This window comes from Ischnura elegans, chromosome 11 (genome assembly GCF_921293095.1).
Source record: "Ischnura elegans chromosome 11, ioIscEleg1.1, whole genome shotgun sequence".
Taxonomy (NCBI): domain Eukaryota; kingdom Metazoa; phylum Arthropoda; class Insecta; order Odonata; family Coenagrionidae; genus Ischnura; species Ischnura elegans.
The window spans coordinates 47,075,489-47,094,315 of record NC_060256.1 but is presented as its reverse complement, the minus strand read 5'-3'; the positions used below and the strand labels follow the sequence as shown (position 1 = coordinate 47,094,315).

General features: G+C 37.7%; 1 protein-coding gene across 1 annotated transcript; it reads left to right on the top strand.

Annotated features, from left to right (window-relative positions):
- Positions 1–242: 242 nt before the first annotated feature.
- LOC124167630 lies at positions 243–17,081 on the top strand. The gene is made up of 4 exons (XM_046545609.1): positions 243–603; positions 8,584–8,688; positions 11,085–11,210; positions 16,975–17,081. The coding sequence occupies exons 1-3, from the start codon at positions 243–245 to the stop codon at positions 11,204–11,206; spliced, it is 588 nt and encodes a 195-aa protein (XP_046401565.1). The 3' UTR covers positions 11,207–11,210; positions 16,975–17,081.
- Positions 17,082–18,827: the final 1,746 nt, after the last annotated feature.

The following is an 18,827-nucleotide window of genomic DNA, read 5'->3' as shown; positions in this document are numbered from 1 at the left end:
ACGATTTAAAAAGAAGGCGGCCGAGAAAAACAGGAAGCAATTGAAAATTTTTAAAAATAATTATTTGCGGATAATTTTGCGGGGCGCATGAAATTGTGCGTTAGGGAACCTCGCGTTGCCATCCCTCGCCTCAGGGTAATGCAGAAACGAATGATATGGAGGAAACGGAGGTAGGTTGGCCGGGGGAAGGGGACAGCTCTTCTCCTCCTCCTTCCGTATCAAAATAAGAATAAAAAATGAAGATGATGAGAGGAGACGAGGCTAAGGAGAGTCAACGACCCCGATCCAGTTGCGTGGAGGTGGTTCTGACTGGCCGCCGGGCCCCCTGCAGTGAGGGGGCGGCCACTTGCCGCTACGCAACTCCTCCTTCCGTCTTTCCGAAGGGGGCACCCCGACCCCTCCCCATTCCCTCCACCCAATTCCGAGTCCCACAAGGGGAGAAGAAGATCCATGTGGAGGCGACATCGCTCCAGTGTTCCACGCTCAGAGCATCAGACATGTGTCGGGTCGGAGTCTTCGCCTTGGTCTGCGGCCTCTTCGTCCTCGGGACTTGGGCTTCGTACGCTTCGGCCGCGCCGCAGAAGGACGTATCTGCCAAGCAGGGTGAGCTACTCCTCCGCGCTCTTCCTCTACGGTAGTCCTGGGCGATGTATAGAAATATGCGGCAGGCAGCGTCGCGATATTTAAATATATCGGGAAACCGATAGTTAGTTTGTGGAAGGTTACACGGGATTTCCACCGGGTCAGGTTCTCCAACTCCATCTCGGCAGACGTTTCGATGGGCGAGGTTCATCGTCTTCAGGGCATCAGTTGTCCATCACGATGGACAACTCGCCCATCGAAACGTCGATCATGGTGAAATTTTATCGCGGGTTGATTTTCATGGGGTCATGTGTCATGATATTTTATCTTTATATATTTATCAGGGCAGATGAGGCGATAGTTAGTCCCTGTATTTGTTATTTTAATCGCCGTAGCAATTAAAAAATTATCCAACTCCAGTGCTGAATTTCCTGAAGAGCTGAACCATGCGTTAACTTCTAGAGGTAACCTCTCGGGGAGTGTGGACCATATGAAATAAAGAATATAATAATATACTAAGTGAAGGGTTTAAAATAACGCAAAGCTTCTTCTCAAACGAACGTATTTTGTACCATTTTTGACGTATTTTTATGTTAAAACAAAAAATTCACATAGCCATCGCACGAATAAAAATCGCGCGTTGAAATCTCTATGTGAGACTAAATATAGTAGCCGGGATGCTAGCCAATAGAATGATATTTTTTGCACGAATGATATTTTTTGATGAAGTAGAATAGAATTAAATTCTATTTTAGAATTGAAATAAGTTGTAGCTGAAATTGAAATAAGTTAAGGGTCCGAGTCTCTTGGAACATACATTTAAATACGGGAAGTAATTTGTTACAAAAAAGAAAATAATTATAAAACGTTACTCTTAACAGCATAAACGTAGATACAGAAGTCATAGAAGCGTATAAGTTTTTTGTTAGTTGCTTTGTGACGTATCACTTGGTCATAACTTACATTATCAGCTTGAACTTTTTTACCTAAATAAATAGAGAAGACGAATATTAGGCTGTGTATCAAACATTTTAAATTAAAATTTATATAAAAACTTTTCTTCAGTATTTTCTAAGAGGTTAAGTATTTGATGTTGAGTTTATTGTTAGAAAAGACATTGTCTAATTCCCATAAAAATTTCATGATATTATCACCAGTTTTCAATGCGTTTTGCATCACGAAAATCAAAAGCAAGTCGGTCGAGTGATGGTGATACGTTCTCTCTATGACAAATTTCGTATTTTTTACATTTACTGTGGCTTCTGGTTTTTTTGCTTTTGACGCCACTTTTGATTTTTTAAATTTCTTTTCTTTCGATGTAGTGGTGGCGGCCATTATTCTACTAAATCAATATTAAAAACTAAACATTTTGGAATGAATTACGAGTTATCTCAGTAGAATTGTGGTCTAGTTAAAATGAAGCATTCTCCTATTATAGCGTTTATTTCAAATATGACCACGGAAAAAATGTTTCATTTCAATGAACGAAAACGTTATTTTCCAAATTTATTGTCGTGTTTCAATTTTTCTATGATTAGATGAGACATTTAGTACAATTATTTATTATGAATATTTTATTAGTACACTTACGTTCTGCGTAATATTTGAATGGGAATCTGGTATAGTTTTATTACTAAACGAGCCACATAAAAACCATTAAAAATATATAATTTGTTACATGCGATCAACATAATATGTAATGCCTAGTAATATATTTGATCCTGGTGACTCGGATATGAAAATTACTCGCTCATTTATGTGAAATTGCCTCCATCACAATGGCAATTGTCTTTTTTTAAGTTCTACAGCAGAAAAACGGGGAACCGTCATTAAAGATGTATGTTATTTTTGGAAGGTGAGTCAATTAAGACTGTTTTAATCTCTTTCCTTAACTTAATATTCCAATACTGATAAAAACTCATATGAGTTATAATTGCAAAAAGTAGGAAGGTTTTCTTTTAAAAAAAAAAACCGGAAAAAAACCCGTTTTCAAACGTAGCAGTATTAAGATGTTTTCCCTTGCTTTGAGGTGACATTGATTTGTAATTTCGGTTGAATTGGCGGTGGCGTAACTAGGAGTATGATTTGGGGGGGGGGGGGGTTGAGGGGTTTGGCGGACCCCCCAGGCATCGAGGGGTCCGGAAAATTTTTTGAAAAATGACTCATCTCAATGTCTCAAATGAATTACTGTTATGATATTAATAAATGATGTTTAACTTTAAGCAGATTCAGTAATTATATCTTAGGACTAGACAGCAGTTTTAAATATTTTTTTATTTCTCTTAGGCTTTGGGGGGGATCTATCCCCTCATAGTTACGCCATTGCTTCTTAGGGCTATCACATTACCAACTCGGTCGTTCCACTTGTCCTCATCATTCTTCTGTAGCCCCACATTTCGAAGGGCCCTATCCTTGCTATCTCCGCTGCTGTCCATGCCTTACTTCCGCAAATTATATTTCGTTATTATCGAAAATAAATCTATCGTTCTGCACCAATCGGCGCGATGTGAACATTTCTGAAAACCGAAAAAAATGCGCTCGAAGTGGCAACAGAAGTCAAGCTTCGATTTGACGGATTGGGGCTCTTTTTAATCCCTCTGGTGCGGAATTTACAAACCTCCGATTGTTTAGGGAGATTAATATTTCGTGGTTGAATTCCTCGTAGGCTACGGCCATAGGACAATCAGTGGCACGGTCCAAGAAGGTATTGGGGGCGCTGCCAAGTCACGTTTGTCATGACTATAGAATGGTGTGGACGAGAGCTCCTCTATTTCTGTCTTGTCACGGCTTTTGGTGGAGTGATTTAGTTATTCAAGTTTCGACTTTCCACTAAGTGTGCTGATGTCACGTTCGAATTTTTTTAGAGAGTGACTCCACTATAATTTTTCCATTCATTCATTCTTCGCTGTTTCATTTCCGTGATACTATTATGCTGGGTTTCCGCAATCTTTAGGTCAGTTTGGGGTCTGAACGGCTGAGTTCACTTGAACGACTTCACAGTTTGTTTGTTTTTTTACTTCGTGTATTTTTATGCTAGTTCAATATCATAATCCTCAACATTCATGGATACTATGATTTTTGTTCGACGTCAGATCAAAAAATACAATTGATCAATCTCACCCATTTAGGGATTAATTATTTCAAGCAGTTATAGTCGCACATTTTTTTCCTTAATTATTTAATGTCCTTTAAAATGCAAAGTATGAAATGAAATATGGAAAAGGCTGGATGCCCAAGAATTACCGTTTTCATGGTAACTGCTGATTGCATAAAAAAATAATTCCGTTGCCATACATAGGTCAGTAACTAAAGAGTTGCGACCCCATGTTTACCTATTGGAAATATTCAATTCCTTACAGTTGAAAAGTGACCATTTTCAATTGAATATATGGCTATTCAATTGATTTCCCTCATATTTAATTGTATTTCCATACATTTAATTGAAATTTGTCACTTTTCAATTGAACGGAATTGAATACTTCCAATAGAGATATGGACAAAACTGCTTGAAATTGTCTCCCCCACAACGGTGACGTAGCCAGGGCCGGGGGGTCCGGGCCCCCCTCCCCCCCCCCCCCCGAAATATAAAAGAACAATTATTTTCTTTCATATAAGAATACAGAATATTGTAAAATCATGAATATGAAAAATATTTCTTCAGCAAATGAAGTTTTTTCGATCATGAAAAGTGTTAAATTAGTTTATAACCCATTTTTAAAATTTCCCCCTCTGGTTTGGACCCCCTCTCCCCGAACGAAATTCCTGGCAACGCCACTGCCCTGCACTCTCCTGAAGTATTGCAGATTCCTCCTGAAACACCCTGTATAGCTCTATTCACATTTATCGAGACTTTTTTTCCATTTTTAGGCTCAAGGAAAAGGGCGGCAGGAGATACATCAGCACTTCTTATAGGAGAGACTACCTATCCGTTTTAGGGGTGTTGGTTACTTTCCATAGCATCATTGTCGATGAAGTAAAAGATTGTTAAATTATGCAGTGCAATAAACTGATCTCGCCATCTGCTATTTCATAATAGGTAAAAGCAATTGTTATTACTTATTACAGACGGGTAAGAATTATAGAAAGATCAACTTGAGGCTGGATGGAGATACTTGATGGAACATGGTGACAGGAAACATTATAAAAGATACACTTTTGTATGCTCCACAGAAGTTTACTTAACTGACCCAGGTTTCGACATTACACTCTGTCATTTTCAAAAGTTTTCAGGGATATCTCACCGTGACCTTTGAAAATGACATAGTGTAATGTCGAAACCTGGGTCGGTTAAGTAACCATCTGTGGAACATACAACATTGTATCTTTTTTTTAGGTTTCTTTATAGAAAGATATTTTACTTACAATTAGCGGTAAGGGAAAGGGAATCGTCTTTCCCCTAACAATAATCGTCTTTGCAAAGTCGCCTTCAGGCATTCAAATCTCTAGGTATTCCCTCCTTATTTTTTTGTATTCTCTCATACACTGGAGACTTATTCCCCATGCCTATCGCGACGGCCTACGGGGTAGTTACGTAGATGGATTTTATTAGAGGGCACGTACAAGGACGTAAATTACCAGATAGAACTCGACTCGACAGGTGCGTTCTTCGGAAACGCGTTTCGAATTTCAATATTCTCGTTTTTGCGTGGTCCACGCAAAGGGAATGTCTCCGGGAAGAATTATCTCAGCGAGGAAGGCATTTGGAACGACCCTGACCACGCCGTGTCGCGAATTCAACGACTCGTCCTCAGGTATTTTTATCGTTACTTCCAGACACGAACGAGGTTTCCGCGTGTGGGAAGCCGCTGGATTTATAGTGGGCGTGGATGGGGATGATCGCTTGAACTTATTCTCGGCTTTCGAAACCCGTTCCGCGGTCGGCGGTTCTGACCCGCGCCCTCGCCATCTTGGGATCCCTTGGCAACCGCACCCAACAAACATCTTCCTGTTGCGGTGATTAACGTAATTGCGCGCGAACGGGTTTCAAGGTTGCCTAGGCACCTCCTCGTATCTATGATCGCCGGCGAACCTCGTTTCAGAATAACCGTTCGGGCATGATGTACGTATGAAGTATTTTTTTCGATTAAAAAAGCTGGAACGAGATTTTGTCGAGAAAGATTCAATTGCATAGCCGAAAATATACAGGGTGTTTCAGGAGAAGTCTGCAATACTTCAGGAGGTGGTATGGGAGACAGTTGTAAGCATTTTTTGTCACAGAAACATGGGGTCGTAACTCCTTAGTTACCTAGTTATGGCAACGCAAACATATTTTTGGATGCACTTCGCAGTTACCATGAAAACGGTAATTATTGGGCATCCAGCCTTTTCCATATTTTATTTAATACTTTGGATTTTAGAGGAAATTAGATAATTGAGGGTGGACGAAAATGTGCTGTTATAATTGTTTGAAACAATTAATCTCAAAATGGGTGAGATTGCGCAACCGTATTGTTGAAACTCTCTCTAAGCTCTCTTTTAATTAAGCTCGAAATAAATTGTTCCAGATAATTATAGTCGCATATTTTCGTTCAACCTTGAAGTATTTAATATCCTTAAAAAATCAGAGTGTTAATTATTACCTACAGAGTGTGTAAAATATCGAAAAGACTGGATACCCAAGAAAAACCGTATCTATGGTAACTGTAAAGTGCATCCAAAAAATGCTTACGTTAGTTGCTATGCCTAAGTGACTAAGGAGTTGCGACCCCATGGTTATGGAAAAAATGCATAAAATTGTCTCCCATTCCTCCTGAAGTATCGGAGATTCTTCCTGAAATACCCTGTATACTTGAATGCCAAAAAGGACACATCTTTCTAGTTTGAGTGGTCTTTTTTTCGTGACTAACCAGTTGTTTACGAATTTAGCACGCATCTTGAAATACTCGGAGAACGCAGGGACCACTCTCCTCACAAACATGTAGCCAGAAATTTTATTCGGGATAAGTTTGGGAGGTATGCGGGTTGCCTATACTGGTATTTTTTTTTGTCAATTCGCACGCATCGGAAAACTACACCTTTCATCAAATCAGCTATACATTTTATGTGCATAAAGCTGAAAGTTAACTTAATCGTATAATTTTTGCGGACGTTATGAAATGTAGCTATATCGAAAAATTGAGTTTCGGAGGATAGGTGCCCCTGGGCTAGTTGGCTCCTCAGCAGATGTATCGCGGGTAGTCGCCGCTAGGGGAATAATTTCGTCGGGCTGAAACCTCAAAGGCGAACCCTTTCCCCTGGTGACGTGCCTCCCGTCATAATAATGTTCGTCTGTTTCTCAAATTTCAAATTTTTATCAGGGAAGCGTAAATACTTTCTCAGGAATAAACATTCATATTTGAGGCACAAGTATGTATTGCCAAGTGTCTAACTAATTTACGAATGTCTCTCATAATTTCAAGATGATAGCTAAAGTTTTAAATAAGTGACTAGTCCCGACTTAAAATATTAAACTCTATACCCCATCTACAAACTCGAGCATTTTGAATCCCTACCACTCTCTGGCTAAGTATGTGTTCCCCTCCCAAATTCAGACTTCGTAATTAAGCCGTTATTGCGCCGTTATCACGCAGTTGAGTTCAAAATAGTATAATACAAATAAAATTTATAATTATATTCATTCATAAAATCATAACGTAAAATAAACATAAAAAGCGCGCTTTTTCAATAGGTAAGTATTTTTATAAGTTAGATTATGAAAGTTGATTAGTTGTAAGCCTAAAGCAATTACTGTAAAATGAAAAAATATCATCATTAACAATACAGTAATAGTAGAAATTGCGTTTTCAAAACAATCGTATATTTTAATTTCTTTTTTTTTTCACGAACGCGGGGCCCGGGGCGGAAGCCCCGCCCTAAGGCCGGCCCTGAATGCGGCTGGTTTTGCAAAAGTGATGCTGCGTCCTCTTAAAAATTATAAGCATCGATTTTCGATCGGTAATGCGTAGAAGCATTTAAGGTATTTCAAGTTTATGAAGCGATGCTGTACTTTAAATTCCAGGTATCATGTGAGGCAAACAAATACTAGATAGAAGGGAGGGATAAATTAATTATTATTTTTTGGATGAAAAAATTAGAGGGTGGAAAGACTTGCCCTTATTTATAGCCATGTATTTATTTTAATGCGATGAGGCGATATTGGAAAAATTACCTATCGACCGGGAGCGATACGTCCATCTTAACAGCATGGCAAAATTGCGGCTGTTATTTGTCTCACGCGGAGATTTCAACGCACGCTCTTGTTTCATATGATAGTTATCTACAATTAGTTTCCATATTATGAACTAAATGGAGGGTCGAACGTAGCCCATAACATATCGAAGCGATTCGATAAAGCCTGAATAACACAATCATTTTTTCCATCACTTTCGAGGGACAGCTCCAGCGATCGCTCCAATGATCGCGGAATAAATGACTTTCTCGCGATCATTTTCCGCTATGGCTCGAGGGATGGAAATCCCATCCCTTTTTCCATCATTCGGCAGGTCTCTGTTTTCGCCCCTGAAACCATCCCTCCTTTTTGCCAATCAGATCGCAAAGCCGCTAACAGCGATTGATACTCCACGATTATCTTGAATGACCGTTGCAAATACGAAAAGCAACGAAATAAGCTATGGATATGAATGTCGTACGTGTGATTCAGAAAATGATGGGTCGAGCGATCATTTCTTTGATCCTTAAAAACCTGTCGCATGGCTATCATTCTGAGGGAAGAAAAAAATGATCGTGTAATTCAGGATTAAGAGCCGATTAACGCAGCGGCCCACTTGTGCTACTAGGTTCTGCATAGCTATAAGGATATTCTATGTGGGCCCGTTCATCAATATTCAGAATTATGAGATTGACACTGTCATATGTTCCCTCAAATTTTTGCTAAAGTGGCACTTCATTCAACGTGACGAGCCGCCACTGCGGTATTTGTTCAAACCAGAGATTGACCAGGAAATTAAAAACTGATCAATTTTTCACACCATGTTCTTAGAGCCACTCTGTTTAATTTTGCAGGTCTTGCAACTTTCCGGAGGCGATGTCCATTGTGTGATGCCTCAGTCTATCCGTACTGCAGCGAGAAGCTCTTGCATGATGCTTGCTGTTGCCTGGACCCATTAGGTGAGCCACTGGAATACTTTTATCTCCACAATTAGCACCTGTATGTTTTGGTGTAACTACGTATTTAATGATGGGTCATTCCATGTCAACTCAAACAGGGTCCCACGCGCACCATCTTAGATTTTGATTATTTTATCCCTGTTGTTAGTTTCAACCTTAGTTAAGAAATATCCAAAATATTATAGACTCATTGCAAGTATTTTCCAAGATATGAGTGTTTGGAGTCAACGAGGCACACAAACAAATTCTGCCCACCAGTCAAATTATTCAAAACTACCATATTTGTGCCCCTGTAAAACCTAAACCAAATAAGCAAAGCTAGTAAAAATTTTAGAGGCTATAGCCATACTGCTATATTTTTCAAAAATGTAAGTAGGGATACATCCAACCATTCTGTTAGATTCTTATTTCAATGATACTGTTGTGAAAATTGTGAATTACCTGGAGGACTTATATTGATTGAAATGATTTTAGATAAGGCCATACATTCAAGTTTAAAGTTCTGTAAGTCCTGATTGTTGGAAGTAATTTCACGGAGGTAAAACTGAAAGCAGCCATTTTTAATTATGATTCTGAATAGAACAATGCAAGAAAAGGTATGACACTGCTCAGTACTTAATAACTGGTTTCCGTTCAAAAGCCTGACTCCCACAATTTTCTTGGAGTAAATGAGTAGGTGGGTTCTTTGACACCATGGGGGATTACAGGGTTCATAACCCTTGACCTTCATCCCAAGACAGGCAGATGAATACCCTGAAAGCAATGGCAGGTGGAGGGGGTGGCCCCTGTCATAATTTCAAGTAAAAAATTGAGAGGATGAAAATCTTTATGGTGACTCTCCAATCATAGTTTTTATTCCAACATCTTGATGTATATCTAAAAGTCATTTGCCTGTGCGCATCCGATCTCAGACTAATTATCAATGAGAAGTATGGCATACCATCTAGGTGGAGAATGATGAACTGCCAAATCAATGGCCTTAACCTGCCCCTGTCAGAAGGTTAGGATCAGAGAAATTCCTACTTGGGTTATATAGAGAACAGGAAGCAGTTAACTCTAATGCACGGAGAAAGCAAATTCTACGCTCATTCCAAGCCATTCAGCCATATTTTAAATGGCCTCTACTAAGATGTATTTTGATATATTCTGCATGCTGGGGAGAGGTAGGGAGGAAAATGACTAGATATCAAGACTCTCCCCAAGCATGTTATCTAATTAGGCACACAGCCAGTAAGGGCTTTGGGGGCTTCAGCCCTTTTACTGACTGTCTACCATTCATCCAATTAGTTGAAAACTAGTCAAGGGGAACTTATCCTCTGACTTTTTCTTGCTTATTTAAGTTTGTGGAATGAGGTCAGGTTCTCAGATTTGAAATTTTCTAAAGAGCGGATGATGATAACTTCTACTGCCAGTACCCTAAAGTTAAAACTCTCTTTGAAAAATCAGGCAGATTTCTAAAACAAATGCCTATGGGGAACCGGATATAATAACTATGCCCGTTTCAGTAAAATTCAGTAATGGCGATAAATTGTGGCTCCATGAAAACAAATTTTATGGCTTCCTTAATGAAATTCATGAATTTATGGTGCATGAAAATGAAAAAAATAATTTCCAGCATGGACATCCCGAATACCATCCAAGCATCCCTCCAAAGAAAATTTCTGGCTTTATCCCAGCACCATATTCCTCACTTGCTCTGATGACATCAAGAACTTTTCAAGTGCATGGCAACTTTTTTTGATCTCATTTTAAAATTGCAATAACACATTCATTGCGGAACTCGGTCTACAAAATTCTTCAAGGAATGGGTGCAATTTTTTTTACAAACTTTACTTATGCCCGAAATAGGATCCAAAATGAGTCGGAAAGAGACTGTGACAGAAGAAGAGATCCTACCGTCAAAAGCCGCAGGTGAGACTCAGATAAGGGAGTCCCTGAGATATATTGAATGGAGAGAATGAAAATTATCCTGCAGGAACAACTTTGTTAATTTACAATGTGTCTATTAATTCTAATAGATACAGGCCATGTCAGTTGAGTTTTATCCTCTCTAAACTTATTTGTTCTGTGTAAGCATCTAATTTCATGACTGAAATTGAAGAGAAATGTCAACATGAATCCCTTTATCTCATTAATATATTCATTATAACAAATGCGCCAGAAAAGTGTAACCATAAAATTTTCTGCCCAAAAGTACTATCAATGGTTAAAAATTAAACTAAGAAAGTATAGCTATACATGCTATTTTTTTAAGTTTATGAAATTTCATCAATAAAACATTGAAATGTGATTTAATAGTTTTTGTGCACCATCACTCATATTGGTTAACTCTTAAATGTTTTATCAAATAATGCTAGTGAACTTGCTTAGTCTCTGAAACTATTTATGATTCACAGACACTCCATTACCACACCAATGTGTCTATGCAGACTGCAGTTTCCTCCATGCCAATTCTTGCAAGGAACATAAGCTTATTACTGCTTGCTGTTGTAACCGAGGATATTTCTTTCTGAAGTGAAGATGTAAGTATATGTGTATTAAATATTATTTATTTTGTAAGGTAAATTGTGTTAGTTACACCATTTATAACTTGAGAACGGCTGAACTGATATGAATAATATTTGGTTTTTTTGTTTTGTGTTAGCCCTGGATAACAGAATGGATTAAAATAAGCATTAAAACATGGTAAAAGTTCAAGGAAAAAATTATTCCTTTAAATTCTTTATTTCTTAAAAAAAATTAATCTTGAACTTAAGAGTATGTTTTTAGGAGTTCATATCACTGCAAAAGCTGTCAAGTTGGTCAAAACTGGATGATTTTTTTTGTTTTTATCAATTTAATGACTAAGCTTCGTAGCAATGTTAAAAACATTGTGATGGTTAAAAAATATTTAAAATATCACAATTGTTTAAAAATATATATTAATGCGAGCTAAGCCCTGCTCAAGTTTAGTCATCAACAAACACCTCACAAACATGGGTGTAAACAAATCTCCAAGCAATTGTTGTCTATCGGTGATCAGTTCCTGTCAATGAATCGAGCAGATTGATTTTATTTCTTCGAAATTTTTGCAATTTTGTTTCATCGAAAGATGAACTCATCAACAAAGGGTTCCCAAACATGATTGACAACTGCAAAAATGACAAATGGTTGATTGAGGGACCAATTTAAGTGGCTATAGCTTATAAGAAGGAAGACGTGAATGACTTAAACTTCCTAGTTCAGAATCAAATCGTTGGTACTTCGTATTCACGCAAATCTATTGACTATAAGTTCTAATAACACGTATCTCAAAAATAGCAACTTTTCAGGAGAGCAACTCAACAGATTATGACCTAAAAACAATTTCTTTTAACGGTTAAAAACACAAAGAGTTCAACAATTGAATGGATAAAATTTTGACTTTATTAACTTCTTACAGGGCCATAATGTCTAAAATTTCAGAAGTTCAAACATAAAAATAAGAAAATTCATTGATAGAAATCCTCGCATATGTACCCCAGTCTATCCTTTGCAGATTGAATTAAGGAAATGTCTCTTTAACCCTCTGGTTACCGAGCGGGGTCCTTTAGGGACCCCACACTTGAAAAATTGTGAATAAATAGGAGAAAAAAAATTTTCACGTTCATGTGTCTCCAGGTATGTGAACAACTTTTTAAATCCGAATTATTGGCCAAAGTAGAATCAAAATAACGTTTATTTGGAAGCTGTATCAATTAAAATACGTATGGGGTCCCAGAAGGACCCCACTTGGTAACCAACGTTTCAGACTGAATGTTTAACTGTTTTGCAAATGTGTGCGTCTGCAAGTGATTCCTTATTAATAATTATTAATATATATTACTTCTGTTAATTAAACTAATTTAATTATACACAATTGATATTATTAATTATTATTATTTTTATTCTTTGTCATCAAGCTTTGGATTTTGGCGATTTTCATGAATAATATCTGATCAAGAAAATTTTTAGCATAGGATTGTGTTTACTTAGCGTACTGTCAGTCATCTCAAACTGCACGAATGTTCTAATATAAGAGTAATATTACAATGATCGCTCGGAAAGAGCCTCTTGATAGCTTATCCCCACTTCTCTATCTATATTGTGGTCCTCTGTCCTGTTTCACGTTCCTCCACTGGTGATCTTTAGTACATACCGTCCGTACGTATAATCCATACATTTTTCCTGTGAAATACTGTTTCGTCGCATCTGCTCGTTTCAGTTATACATATATCCACTATTACAGAGGTAATTCGCATTCGAAATGTTTTGACTACATATTACGTTTCAGCAAAAGTGCTTGCTGGTAAATATCTACGGTTTTTTGACCCAACCTTTGTGTCGTAATACCATTTGCGCATCGAAATATCATATTTTTCATCGATCATAAGGTCCGGTTTGCCATGCTTACCGCAATGAAAATAGCGATCGTACATTATGATGGACCACTAACCAAGTTAAAAATATACCACTCAGGTTTGGCATCATTTCGCATCAGCATGTATACAAATGCAGTTGCATACCGGTAGGAAAGGGATTGGATACTGGGCATCGAAGTGTGGTGTTGAGTGTAGGAGGCTGAAGGGGTGTGGGAGGGTTAAAAGTTTGGGGAAGAAAAGGGCTGGTCGGGGTTTTCCTGTGTTGAAGGCCTTCGCGCAGCGGGGGGTGTAGCAGTTGAGAAGAGAAAGGGGCATTAGCAAGGAACCCATCAATGCGATGTATTTTCTGGGATGAAATGCGAGGGGACATGTTGCTTTTATATGCAATGTGCTACATTGTATCATTCTTTGTCTGGGAGACTTGATTTCACTGTATAACAATGTGACTTTCGGAAGAAAACACAATGTAAGTACGGGCCGGCGCGATCGTCCGAACTCGCACCGCATGTCCGAACTCGCACCAACTTACGGTATAAAGCTAAGAGCTCGTTTCAGTGACATCAATTCTACAGAAATACCTAAGTGTGTGCCACAGCTGCTTCAACTAACCAGTGCAGTCAACTTATGGAAGAAAATTCTCCGTTTGCTGCACCTATAGAGGTAAGTTCATAAATGTATAACTAAAACATTTACAGGTGTCACTCACAACTGTAATGCCTGTGCTTAAGTTAAACTTCTTTTATGTTCACACCTATTGGTAAAATGTATTATAACTACAAGCATCAAAATAAAAAAATAATTAATTTTTTAATTGAAAGATTCAGTAAAATATTTATCTATCGATAAGATACTTTCAATATTCAAAATATTGTTATTTTTTTATGTTCCCTAATGCTTATTGTGATGGGATATAATTATATTCAAACTGAGATAAAATATTTTTTTTAATTAGAAATGACTTCGAAAAGGTTCCTAACTGAGGAAGAAATTGAGAGGATCGCAGAGGACAGTGACTGCGATGATTTTTGTGACAGTGATAGTGAATTCATCCCAGCGGAGTGCACATCTGAATCTGAAGATAATTTGGAGGAAGTAGAGGAGGAACTATTTGACCAACTACCTGAGGAAGAAGAAATTAATAGTGATGTGGAGGTAATTAAAAGTACAGATAACTCTGACATTTTGGTGTCAAAATCGTACATGGGAAAAAAATCCTCCAAAAATTACAAAAACGTTACAACGAAACATTCTTAACTGTAAACCAGGTCCTTCAAAACATTCAAGTTGTGCTAATTCCATTCGAGAAACTTTTAATCTGTTTATGAATGATGATATCAAAGGTATTATAATTGAATGCACTAATTTGTATGCCCAAAAAGTGTTCAATGAGTTGTTGGTGAAGCACCATAAAGAAAATAACTGGACAAATTTGAGTATTTATGAACTGGATGCATATATTGGAATACTAGTGACTGCAGGTGCTCTTCGTTGTGCAAAAGAGAATGTAAAGGAGTTGTGGTCAACTGATACCAGTATTCGTAGAGCTTTTTTCACAGCATCTATGTCCCGCACAAGATTTCAACAAATCACGAGATTCATGCGATTTGATGACAAAGATACTAGGGCCCAAAGAAAACAAATTGACAAATTAGCTGCTATCCGCAATGTATGGGATATTTTCGTTGAGAATTGCCAAAATATGTTTGAACCGTTTGATTGCGTCACTGTTGATGAGCAACTGGTATCCTTCAGGGGAAAGTGCCCTTTTAGGCAATATATTAAATCCAAACCCGGGAGATATGGGATAAAAATCTGGGCTGCAGCTGATGTCAAAACTTCGTATCTCTTCAATTTGCAAGTTTACACAGGGAAATTACCTGGACAGCGAGCTGAGAAGAACCAAGGGTCTAGAGTGGTCAAGGATCTCATTGAGCCTCTGTATAACACTGGTCGCAGTGTCACAACGGATAATTTTTTCACTTCCGTGGATTTGGCACTCTTTTTAGCATCAAAAAACGTAACTCTTCTAGGAACAGTGAGAAAGAACAAGCCCGACACTCCTTATGACTTGAGCAGCACTAAAGATCGTGAAATTTTTTCTTCCCAGTTCGCTTTCTTATATAAAGAGGGATTGGCTATGGTCTCGTATATGCCAAAGAAAAATAAAATGGTGCACTTGCTAACATCGCAATACTTGGATAACAAAATATCTGACAGTGAGTGTAAGAAACCCCTAATGATATTAGAATATAATAAAACAAAAGGAGCTGTAGGCAATGCAGACAAACTCATAAGAGAATACACATGTGCCAGAAAAACTAGTAGATGGCCATTTAGGCTGTTCATGAATATGATAGATATAGCGGCTAGTAATGCATTTGTCATATTTATGAACAAATATCCAGAATGGAATAACAAGGCCTCGTTTCGAAGGAGAATCTTTCTCAAGTCTTTAGGGCATGAACTTGCTCTACCAAGCATGAAAAAACGTGCAGAAACAACTAACAGTATACTTGTTACTTCTGCTCTTCTGGCATGTGGAGTAAAAAAAGCTAATTCAGAAATGGCCAAATCTGAACCAAGTTACGGCACATCCAAAAGGGGGAGATGCAATATTTGCCCTCGAAATATTGACTTAAAGGTAAATGTAAGATGCTCTGTCTGTAAAGCATTTGTTTGTTCCGAACATCGCCACAAGACTGTCAATATTGTATGTAGTAAAGACGAGTGTAATTGAATTTTCATCTTTCTTACAAACAAATTTCTGTTCACTTGTTAATATTTTAATGAAAACATTGTTTAATTTTTGTATTATTTTCTGTATTATTATGGTTTGCTCTGACCTTTAATTTAAAAATAAATAACTGAGATGAATAGCTGAATTTTCATATTTTTTGTAAAAAATGTTTATGTTTGTTTATAAATATTTTCTTGCAAAAATTGTTTAATTTTTGGTAATACTATGGCCCATTATGATACCTTTTCAATAAAGCCAACGCTTTGATGTTAAATATTATTTTTATTTCCCCGATTCATAAACAAATACGATGGGGTCCCTAAAGGACCCCAACGGTAACCAACGTAACAAAATGAGGGTCGGTAACCAGAGGGTTAAGAAGCTATTTTAATACTAATTTTTGTAAGTTTATTGATTTTGTTCTTAACTTATTAAAATAAGTCAAAAATTATTGAAATCAGTACAACAGCTCTTGATTTATAAATGGTGTAACTAAACTGTCCATTGATTATATTAGGCGGTACAAAGTGTGCCGCGTCAGCTTGTACTAAATAATTGCATAGGTTCACAGATTGCTAGTGCATTGCCATGGTTAGTATCTATCACAGCATGTTTCATTTAACATATTTATAATTTACACTGTAAGTATGGATTTTATTAGCTCTCATGTAATTTACAAACTTAAAAATAGGAGGTGAAAAGCCCTCATAAGTGGAATAGCCTCGTGCCTCATTTCATCTGATTCTATCCCTGAAGGCAGCAAAGAAACCACTCAACCTAATTTTAATACCATGTGTTCGGCAGTTTGTTGTTAGTTCTGCAGAAAGATGATAAATGGCATCCAGTCTATGTAATTTATTTCCATTAACGCTTCAAAGCTTTGAAGCTAATCTTCTGTTAAGGGCTGATTAAAATTTCTCGCTAATTCTTTCTATGAGGTCGCCTTTACTATGCACGTAATTTTTTTAATGTCAAAGAGTTACTATTAGGTCTCAAGAGGGGAGAATCAGAGTACAGAATGCATACTTCAATGAGGTATGAATAATCATTCCGTGATACCTCTGGCCTTCATGAGTAATTTGAGAGATGGTTAGGAAGAAAACAAATTACGTAAAGATAAAAGATGACATGAATTATGCACTGAATGAAATTCTAATTTATTTTTGACAGGATGGCCCATGATAACAAGCATCCAAGTGGATCTCCAATTCCTGAAAGCAGCATTGTTTCAATTAGTTTTTGGGAATCTCTTTTTTAAACAAATTAATTTATTATAATGTATTAATTTAATTGTAAAATGTATTATTATCTTATTTGTTAACTACTTATGAAAGCCTAAATTTAACTTTAATTCAATTAGTAGTGGTAGAAGTAATCACTAGGGATATTTAAAATAGGAGAAGTAAGTCCTTAATAAAGCTTTTATGTAAAAAAATATTGTAAAATTTGATTTTATGTCATCCATCGTACACGACTCTCAGACTCAGACAGTTAAGATTATTGTGCAATGTGATTGCTACCATAGCCTTGCTATTTGGGTCCCCTTCTCTTCCTCACATATGTTCTAACCAAAATGTTCCCTGCACTATCATTGGTTCCCATTCATTATTACTATATTTTATTCACTTTATGTTTGCGGGTGAGCTTTTAAGAGAGCCTAGAAACTCTTGGGAGGGCTTCGCTGACGGGGCAGGGGTAATACCAAGAGAGAAAGGAGGATGTTACCAAATGAACATAGCAGTGGTATAGCAATTGGGAGTCCAGGGGGTCCGGACCCATTGCTATAAACAAAATATAAAAACATAGTTTTTTTGTTAGAACGTAGGTTTCCGCGGCGATGGTTTGATCTCTGCATTTCTGCAGGGTTTCTTTCCGCGTCAGCTTGTTTGTAGACAACAGTTTCGACCTTCACCTTCGACCTGGAGACGCTGGCAGGATAGCCAGCAAAACTGTTGTCCACAAACAAGCTGACGCGGAAGGAAACCCTGAAGAAATGCAGAGATCATAGTATTTTTCCTTCATAAAAGAACAAAAAATATTGAAAAATAATGAATTTACAAAATATTTCTTGGAAAAATTAAGTTTTTTCGATCATGAAAAGTGTTAAAATTACTTAAAAATCTTCTACTAAGTACTCTTGTTTTTCCAAAATTTTCCCCTCTGGTTTTGGCCTCCCCCCCTAAACGAAATTCCTGGCTACGCCACTGGTACATAGCTGCCCTACTTGGTCACTAAAAATGTGTGTCATGGGTGGCCACTGGTATTTAAGCCCCGGCACCGAGACAATATACAGTTGAGGACCTCAAATCCAGAATCCAGAATGTTTGAAAATTCCTCTGCGTAGTGTTTCAACTTGCCACCTCATACAGAGACGCCGACTTACAAAAAGTATTGGGGGGGCCCGAACCGGGAATCTTCCCCCAGGAAATTTTATAAGTAGTGAGTTTTAAGTTTTTTAAGCATTTTCGAAGAGTCATATGATCAACATTAGAACACTGAGAACTCTAATCTCGATACCTGTATACTCCGGGGAAAATCGACAAGCCTGACACTTTTTTCCTCACACCCATAACGAATTATTGAGGGGGCTCCGGCCCCCTCAAGCCCCATGGAATCGGCGCCACTGACCTCATACGGATGTGCTGAAAGTTTGGCATCCATTTTGTCATTACTCTGGATGTTTGTCGGCCTGGCCATAAGAAACCCATAGCAAGGTTACTTTGTAAGCGCCTTCCTTATTTCTTCCTTTCACTTTATCTCAATGACTTATTAATGTGCTGGCTGGGTTGTGTGATGAAATATACGTATCTGACGTTTCTCTAGTCCCCTTTGATCAACATCTGACATACACTCTTCTGGATCTACTTTCTCCTTGAAATTTACAGCCATTTGTGTGTGCGAGTGAAATCGTAAGAGATTGTTTCACTTAGTGCTTGGGTGTCCATCTGCCGACAAAATCAGGCATCCTAAACAGAGTACCTTCAGTCCAGTGAGGAATAGACTATGAAGCCATATTGGGGTCC

What these genes read in the sequence shown, in the direction of transcription:
- LOC124167630 (XM_046545609.1), top strand. Translation starts at nt 243, where the DNA reads ATGATGAGAGGAGACGAGGCTAAGGAGAGTCAACGACCCCGATCCAGT. An exon ending in GGACGTATCTGCCAAGCAGG is followed by an intron (nt 604 to 8,583) that starts GTGAGCTACTCC and finishes TTAATTTTGCAG; the next exon opens with GTCTTGCAACTTTCCGGAGG. An exon ending in CTGTTGCCTGGACCCATTAG is followed by an intron (nt 8,689 to 11,084) that starts GTGAGCCACTGG and finishes TATGATTCACAG; the next exon opens with ACACTCCATTACCACACCAA.